This window comes from Platalea leucorodia, assembly GCF_965183815.1.
Source record: "Platalea leucorodia genome assembly, chromosome: 31".
NCBI classification, from domain to species: domain Eukaryota; kingdom Metazoa; phylum Chordata; class Aves; order Pelecaniformes; family Threskiornithidae; genus Platalea; species Platalea leucorodia.
The window spans coordinates 275,926-284,818 of NC_138853.1; the positions used below are offsets into that span (position 1 = coordinate 275,926).

General features: G+C 51.5%; 1 protein-coding gene across 1 annotated transcript; it reads right to left on the bottom strand.

Moving 5' to 3' along the window:
* Positions 1-4,080: 4,080 nt before the first annotated feature.
* Positions 4,081-5,010, bottom strand: LOC309601303 (olfactory receptor 14A16-like; the record flags this gene model as incomplete). The annotated part of the gene is made up of 1 exon (XM_082334253.1): positions 4,081-5,010. One exon carries the CDS (start codon positions 5,008-5,010, stop codon positions 4,081-4,083), a length of 930 nt encoding a protein of 309 aa, XP_082190379.1.
* Between the last annotated feature and the right edge of the window lie 3,883 nt (positions 5,011-8,893).

Here is an 8,893-nt window from a genome sequence, read left to right on the forward strand (position 1 = left end):
TCTGGTGCTTTTGATGACCTCATGATGCCTGCCTGCTCCTGGCCAATCACATTGCTGTCATGAGGTGACCTTCCAGCAACAGCCCAACCACGTTGGTCTTGCCCGCCTCTGCCCTCCCTGAGCAGCCATTTGTGTCATGTTGGGGTTTGTGATAGGCTTGATGATGTCACAGTACCTGCCTGCCCGCTGCAATTCAGTCAGGCTGCAGAAGAAGTGACCTCAAAATCAGCCTCCCAGCTCCGATGCCTCTCCTGGCATCTCTCTCTTCCTGCGACAGAAGGAACCTCCCAGCCAACCTCCCACGCACTTCCACTTTGCCGACATCTCCCCTCCCCAGCAATGTCATTTCTGCTGGGCATGCAGAAATACGCTCGCCCGTAGGGACTGCAGAGCCCTGGTGGGACAGCTGGGTAATGGGAGGGCAGCCATGGAGGGCAAGGTGTGCCGGTTTTGGCTGGGGTAGAGTCAATTTTCTTCACAGTAGCTAGTATGGGGCTCTGATTTGGATTTGTGCTGAAAACAGTGTTGATGACACAGGGATGGTTTCGTTCTTTCTGAGCAGGGCTTGCGCAGAGTCAAGGCCTTTTCTGCTTCTCACCCCACCCCACCAGCGAGTAGGCTGGCGGTGCACAAGAATCTGGGAGGGCACAGAGCTGGGACAGTTGACCCCAACTGACCAAAGGGGTATCCCATACCGTATGACGTCATGCTCAGCAATAAAAGCTGGGGAAAGAAGAAGGAGAGGAGGGACACGCAGAGTGATGGCATTTGTCTTCGCATTGGTGGATGGCATTACTTCAATAAGTAACCGTTATGCATGATGAAGCCTTACTTCCCTGGGAGAAGCTGAAAAGCCAGCAGCAGGCACGTGGCTTGGAAGATGACGGTGAGGTTCCTTTTGTCTGGTCAGTTGATAGGCCACAAGAGGGCTGATGGGTTGGGATGGCATTATGACATCAGTTGTGTCTGAGAAGCTCATAGACCATGAGGAGGCGCATGGCCACAAAGGTGAGTGTGCGGTCACTTTAGTCTCCAGTCTCTTTGGGTGATTGCCCATCAGCAGGCACACGGCTCGGATGTTGACTATGACATCACTTCTGCCTGAGAACCTGAGAGGTGCCAGCAGCAGGCACCTGACTTGGGTGTTCCGTTGTACCTGGAGGTTCTGATTTGTTATGTCCCCATGAAGAAAGGCACGCAGACCCTGTGAAGTATCGTCTCAAATGCCATTTCCTAGAGCAAACACTACCCAGAAAGAGCGAGTAAGGCCAACTGCATACAGGGCTGCAGTAGGAGGACTGTGGCCACCCAGACAAGGGGGCTATCATCCCCCTCGGCTCAGCACTGGTGCGGCCATATCTGGACTAGGCAAAACTTGACTTTGAGGCTCTGGACTTGGTTTGCTCCTTGCCTCTTCTTAGGTAACCAGGAGGTGCACAGTTGTCCTGTACTTGGCATTGCTCACCTTCACATCCCACTGCCCCCCAGGAAGTGTCCTGACCCACACATGAGGGACAGGATCTGCCCTCCCATTGCCTGGGGGTGAGGGTTTGGCCTTGCTGCTTCATTTAAAACAAACAAACAAAAAAATTTTCCTCAGCATCTGAGCTGCCTGCACATTCCCTTTGCCTACCTGCAATCATGGCCTCCAATTATCTGCTCTAACGAGTCCCTGGGGAGGCTTTGCCAGTAATGGGACTCATTAATACTTCAAGGTACTTTGGGTATTGCTTTTGGCATTCACTCATTCAGTGGTTTGTGCAATCTCTTCTCAGTACCTGAAGTTCAAGGACTCCGCACCAAATACACTATGGGGCTCGTTAAAATACAAAAAGCCCTAATGATCTATTTCTCTTCCTGTAATTTTCTTCAAGTCTTCAAGACTTGTACAAATTATTAGAGTTCTTTCCTAGTGTATTTGTGGAGAAAGATTTCAAAGAGCTTCTAATAAAAATGAGGTTTTATTTCCAAGGATGTAGTTTATTACTTTTCAGTTTAGAGAAGAGGTGACAGCAGCATTCTCCAATAGATATTGCTGCAGGGTGTCTCCTCAGGAGGTCTGGACTGGTAGGAGAAGCTGTCCCTTGAGCTCTGGCAACCTCCCACCTCACCTCCCCAGCCCCACCGTTTCTCTCCTTGCCCACCTGGGACTTTTCCTTACAGCAGACTTCTCCACTGAACTCTGCAGCTGGATGGTACAGCTCCTTTGCACCATCTCCCCCCTGCTCTCCTTAGAGACCTGGCTGCACACAGGCACAGAAGGGTTTTTCCTATTTGCAAGCAAAGGAAAAGTCAAGCATGGTCAAGTTCCATAAAGAAAACCGACTCTGCAATCATATGCTAAGTGCAAGCTGCCTCTAATGAGGTTGCCTTTTACAGGGGATAATCTTAGGAGAACTATTTCAGGTAGGCAGATCCAAAGAAGAGAGACATAAACATAATTAAAGAGTTGGCTAAGGAGACAATTAGATGATTGAAAGGCAGGCAAACTTTTAAGTCCCTGATGTCAAAGCAGCAACTGGATGGGTGAGAGGAATCTGAATGACCAAAGAGTAAGGGGAGGAGAAAACTGAAGAATAAGGGAAAGGGCCTGTGTCTAGGCAGTCTGCATCTGAAAAGATCTTTCAAGAGAGCTGAAAACATGTGAAAGATAAAAATTAAATTAATAAAAATAATTTCAATTTATTTTAATAAATTAAATTTAAATTAAATTTAAATTTAAATTCAATACATGGTATAACAGGCAGAATAGTGGTAATGAAGTTACACTGGAAGACTGATATTTCTTTGGAATATCCCTTTTGAAAGGTCATGGGATTGGTAGAGGTCTCTTGGGAGTGAGGACAAGCCAATGTTGCACCCATTGTTGAAAGAGGCCAAAAGTGCAACCCCGGGAACCCCAGGCTGTACAAGCTCACTTGGGGGAGGAGTGAGCCTTCCCATGAGTGCTCCTGGGGGACATTGCTGGGCACCTCAAAGAGCAGAAGGTGTCCAAATGCAGTCAGCATGGATTAGCCAAGGGTAAATCCTGCCTCACCAACCTGATGGCCTTCCTGATGAAGGAACTGCTTTTATGCAAGAGGGGAGAACAGTGGATGTCGTTTACCTCCACTCCAGGAAGACTTTTGGCATGGTCTCCCTCGATAGCCTGGTACCCACGTTAGGCCATTACAGTCTGGACGGGTTCACAAACAGATGGGTGAAACCCCAGTTGGAGGATGAGGCTGAGAGAGCAGTGGAGAAGGGGTCATACCCTACCTGGAGGCCAGTGGGCCATACTGGGGCATTGTGGGGCAGCACAGGGGACTCTCCTGAGCCCTGTGCAGTTTAACACCTGTATCCATGACGCAGAGGAGGCAACTGTCACGATGTTTGTGGATGGCACTAAATTGGGAGGACCAATCCTGTGCCCTAGGGATGCCATTCAGGGCAAACCTGACAGGCAGAAGGACTGTCCCATCAGGAACCTCATGAGACAGAAGATGGACCATATCCTACGCCTGGGGTAGCCTAACAGCCTGCAGTTGCAGGGGCTGGGGACTGCCTGACTGGGGAGCAACTCTGTGGAAAAGGCCCTGGTGGTGGTGGGGGACAGAAGGCAAAACACAATCCAGCAGTGAGACCTGGTAGCAAAGGCAGCCAGCAGGGTCCTGGAGTCCTTTAAAACCAGAACTTGGATTCCAATGGAACTTTGGAACAATGGATTCCAATGGAACTTGGATTCCAGTGGAACCCAGTGTTACCTTGAGCTTAACCCCAAAACCACTGAGAACAAAAGGAGAACAGAAAATATAAAAGACCAATTCCTTAGACAATTTCTTGGAAGCAACTCTGGTGGAAGAGCCCAGCTTTCAGGCACTGCACCCAGGAGATCCCCTTTTATTGAATAGTTGCAATCGGACAGGCCACATCTGACACAGTATTGTGCAAGGGTCAGACTCAGCAGGATCAAATCTCCACACAGAAGGAATATAAACCCAGAAAAATATCTCAAAGTAGACTTATGAAAAGAGAAGAAAGCAGACTCATGGCATAAAATAAACTCTGTGAAATGTGGAGAGGAGGGGAGGCAGGTTATTGTCAGTGAAACAGCACCGATTGGATCAGTTGCCATACTGCATCCTTGATTTCCTTGTTCCTCATGCTGTAGATGAGGGGGTTCATTGTAGGGGGCACAACCGAGTACAGCACTGCCACCACCAGGTCTAGAAATGGTGAGGAGATGGAGGGGGGCTTCAGGTAGGCAAAAAATGAGGTGCTGATAAACAGGGAGACCACAGCCAGGTGAGGGAGGCACGTGGAAAAGGCTTTGTGCCGTCCCTGCTCAGAGGGGATCCTCAACACAGCCCTGAAGATCTCCACATAGGACAGCACAATGAAAACAAAACATCCCAAAAAAAGAAAACCACTAACCACAAGAAGTCCAACCTCCCTGAGGTAGGAGTGTGAGCAGGAAAGCTTGAGGATCTGGGGGATTTCACAGAAGAACTGGTCCACAGCATTGCCTTGGCAGAGGGGTATGGAAAATGTATTGGCAGTGTGCAGCACAGCATAGAGGAACCCGGTGCCCCAGGCAGCTGCTGCCATGTGGACACAAGCTCTGCTGCCCAGGACGGTCCCATAGTGCAGGGGTTTGCAGATGGCAACATAGCGGTCGTAGGCCATGATGGTGAGAATAAAATACTCTGCTGAAATCAAAACTACCAACAGGAAAACTTGGGCAGCACATCCTGCATAGGAGATGGCCCTGGTGTTCCAGAGGGAATTGGCCATGGATTTGGGGAGAGTGGTGGAGATAGAGCCCAGGTCAAGAACAGAGAGGTTGAGGAGGAAGAAGTACATGGGGATGTGGAGGCGGTGGTTGCAGGTTACAGCTGTGATGATGAGGCCATTGCCCAGGAGGGCAGCCAGGTAGATGCCCAGGAAGAGCCAGAAGTGCAAGAGCTGCAGCTCCCGTGTGTCTGCGAATGCCAGGAGGAGGAACTGGGTGATGGAGCTGTTTTTGGACATCTGCTGCCTCAGGGCATTGGGACCTGTTCAAGGAGGTAAAAGTAGGGAGAAGTTAGGACAGACTGCTTTGAGAAAAATCTACTGACTTTCTTATAGAAAGCCCCCAAACTGCCTTTCACTTTTCAGGAAGAGCTTTGGTGAGCTCTGGTTGGTGCTGGCTGAGGGTGCCCCAGGGAGCAGGAGGCTCTGCTGGGGGCTCTGCAGGGGTCAGTCCTGCCCTACACCAGTAGGTGAACAGGAACTCAGGGTGATCTCAGATTAAATCCACTCGTGAGATTTTCAGCATTGTGGCTCCCAATTCACCTGACTGCAGAGCAGAGCTGTGGGGATTTTTTTGTCTTCTGCTCTGGTTGCCCCAGCACAGCTGAGGAGTGGTTTGAATGCAGCAATGCCTGGCATTTCTGCTGCACTGCAAGGGAAACCTTGTGGGTGCTGAGATTGGGCACAGGGACTGTCCCTTAGTGCGGAGTGAGGACAGCCGCTCTGTCCATCAGCCCTGCTCTCAGCTGCCCTGTGCTGGCAGCTCTTCCAGCTGGAGGACTATCGCACTCAGGTGTTCCCCCCAAAAGAAAGAGGCCAGTGCTGGGAGCAGAGGAATGCAGTTTCCCAGTGCAGATCTCCAACCCCCTCACCCCATCTCATCGTACCTGAGGAGGATCTGAGCTCTGCCCTCCCAACCAGGGACACAGAGGGCTCATTACAGCTGCCTGTATGCAGCCACCCACCAGCATTTCAATGGCCTTAGCACCAAGGTGTCTTCTCCGTGGGGCTCAAAGGTTAACAGGGTGCAAGCTGGATGCTTTTCCTCCATGGCCATATGTGCATGACAGCACACGCAGCATTGGTGTCTGAGCTGCATTTCAATCCTCTCCCCCGACACCAGTGAGTGTAACAGTAAGAACAAGGGTGGCAGGGAGAAGAGGAGAACATGCCAAAGGAGCCCTGCCAAGGGAGGCTGGAGAGGGACAAACAGTCAGACCCTTGAGTTTTTCCCCTCTTTGGTGGTCGGGCTGCTGGAAGGGAAACTCATGGCCATATCTTCATGCAGTTAAGGGCAGAGGCTCTGCTGTGTGAGTGAGGAGACCAGGGGATTGCTCCAGGGAAAGCACCTGCACTGCGGGGGATGGAAGGGAGATGCCTGAATTCCCACAGCATTTCTGGGAGCAGTTCTCTCTTCCTTCCTGCCCATGGCTCTGCTGCCGGGAGATCTTCTTGGCCAGCACCTCTTTCTCTGTCCCCACATCTCCTCCCTCTTCATGCTCACAGAGCCCATCCCACCTGCTGTGTGCTCAGCTCTGCCCTGCAGGCACCTCCTGGCAGCAGGGCACTGCCCAGGGGCATCTCTGTGTGTGCAGGGGCTAAGGAGCAGCTCAGAGAACTCCTAATGAGAACTGGGGTCTCATTGCCTATTCCAGAGCAGAGAAATAAATTCCTATCTCCCACTGCCCGCCCAGCCAACTAAGAGGAGAAAACTCAAAGCACAGCCATCTTCCCTTTCAGGCAATCCCCTACCTTGACATCCCTCTTTAGAATGACTCTCTGCAAATGTCATCCGCAAATATCCTCCATGTGATGTAGAAGCCTGAGCCCCCCCAGCTCACGCTGCACCCTCTGGACAGCAGAAGGACGCTTCCCTGCAAGGGGGTCACTGCTTCCACCCACAACTGTCTGCAACTCTGTGGGAAGCTCCCTTGGCAGGCTTAATGCTGACCCTGGCAGGCAGCAGAGTCCCTGCCGCGGCACACAGCCCCCTGCGACTCCAGGAGAAGGCAGCCGTCATGTCCTGTCCTCTGACAGTGTGGCAGGGTATCCCTGTTTTGGAGCATGTCCTTCTCCACAGTAAAGAAACCCTGAGAGCCATCCTGCTCATTCCTATCTGCAGCATGATGTGCCATCTCTAGGAGACCCCTCCAAGACACTCATGTGCATTGCCCTGCTTCCAGACACTTACTGTGTTAAGGGCTGTGAAGATTTATCCTGCAGTGAGTTCTCAGCATCATCCCACCTCATGCAGCCTGTAACATCCCTCTTACTTCTCCCATCTCCCCTCGGTGCCTGCAGGCAGTGCCCTCAGCCCTGCTGCCCTTTGCAGAGGAGCTGCTCCTGGGCAGAGTTGTCTCTCTGCAGCGCTGCCCACTTGCCATCAGCTCCCTCCATCCCAGGAGCCCAGCCCAGCTCAGCAGCAGAGGCCCAGCCCAAGGCACCACTTTCTCTGCCCCTCTGGGCTCCCTCCAGGTGTCCCTGGGGATCCAGGGGAACCTGCAGTGAAACAGGCTGATGTCATGACTGATGTTCCCTCCCTCAGCTGGGGAGAGACACGTAATTCTATCGTGAAAAGACTTGGAAATCAGAATCACTTTTTTTTGTCCCATCATTAGAGAGTACACTCAGGAAGGTGACAAGGAAATGCCTAATTTCTCCAAGCTGGGGGGATATCCTCAGCTGAGTGAAACAGGCATTTCATTCTGGGTTTGTAGTCCTAGGGCTAGAAAGACAGGCAGTTCTCTTTTCTCCATTGCGTATCTCTGCTCTGTCTGGAGGGCCAACCTGCCATCCCAAAGGACAAAGACAAGCCAGAGGGATGGGCAAGAAGGAACATCATGATGTCCAGTAAAGACAAATTTCAACTCCTGCCTTGAGGTGCACTAATCCCATGCAATGACAGAGGCCAGGGCCTGTGTGGCTTGGTAGCAGCTCTGCGGGAAAGGCTCTGGTGGTCCTTAGATTTCATTAGGCAAAACAGGAGCCATCAGCAAAGGCGGCCAACAGCATCCTTTGCTTCTCTTTTCATTCCTTGTAATTACAAGTGCTTCTCTTTTACTATCCTAATACGCCCTAAATAACACAGCCTACCCTATTAAACCCTTCACCACGCATTGGCCATGCATTTCTTGTTTCATGCCCTCTTTTTGCATTTGTGAGATGGTTGCTGTGGTAATTTTCAACCTTGCGTAGCAACTCCATTAAGTACGTCATTCTCTTTCTGTAGTGTCCTGCAATTCCCCATAGTGTTACCTTGTTTGAGACACTGGCCCACAAACCTCAAATGCTGATGTGTGAGAGTTTCAGTCCAGAGGGTCCTAGACACACGTAGGGACTTGGCCAACAGAAACCTCCTGAAGCTTTACAACTCAAAGAGGGCAAGGTCTGCACTGGGGGCAGAATAACCTCGTGCATCAGGACAGGCTGGGACCTGACTGGCTGAGGATTGTTCTGAGGAGTAGGGCATGGGAGTCATGATGGACGCCATACGAGCCCATGGTTTTCCATTTTGAAAAGAGCATGGAGAAACTGGAGAAGGTCAGATGGTATGGCAGAGACCACAGCCAAAAGCTTCTTGCCGGGGGCTTCAGACTGGGCCTGAGGAAAAACTGACTAGGAGGGTGATGCTGCACTGCAGCAGGACACCCAGAGCCTCTCTGTGATCTCCATCTTTGGAGGTTTTCAGCTTTCAGCTCTACAAAGTCACAGCCAACCTGACCCGCATTTGGTCGTTCCCAACCCTTTGGTGGGAGCCTGGACCGGACGCCCCCAGTAGTCCCTTTTCCCACCATCTGTTCCACGCACTTGCGCCTTGCAGTGTGCCCCAGGAGAAAGGATTCAGCTGGAAGTGAGGGTCTCTCCAGCACTGGCTCCTGGGACAATTCAGGGTGGAATTGTTCTGTACGCAGGAGGTCTCTAGTCCTACCTTTGGTTCCAAGCAGGGCCAGCTCTGAGGTCCAAGCAGGTTGCTCAGTGAATGTCAGCATCCCTGTACACAGTCTGCACATGAGCCAGGCATCGATGCCACCATTGCAGCAATGGAGATGAGGCATTGGACCAGCTCCCTGAACTCAGGAATCGGTGTGCCATGCCTCCCGAGATTCCTGGGAACACCTCAGCA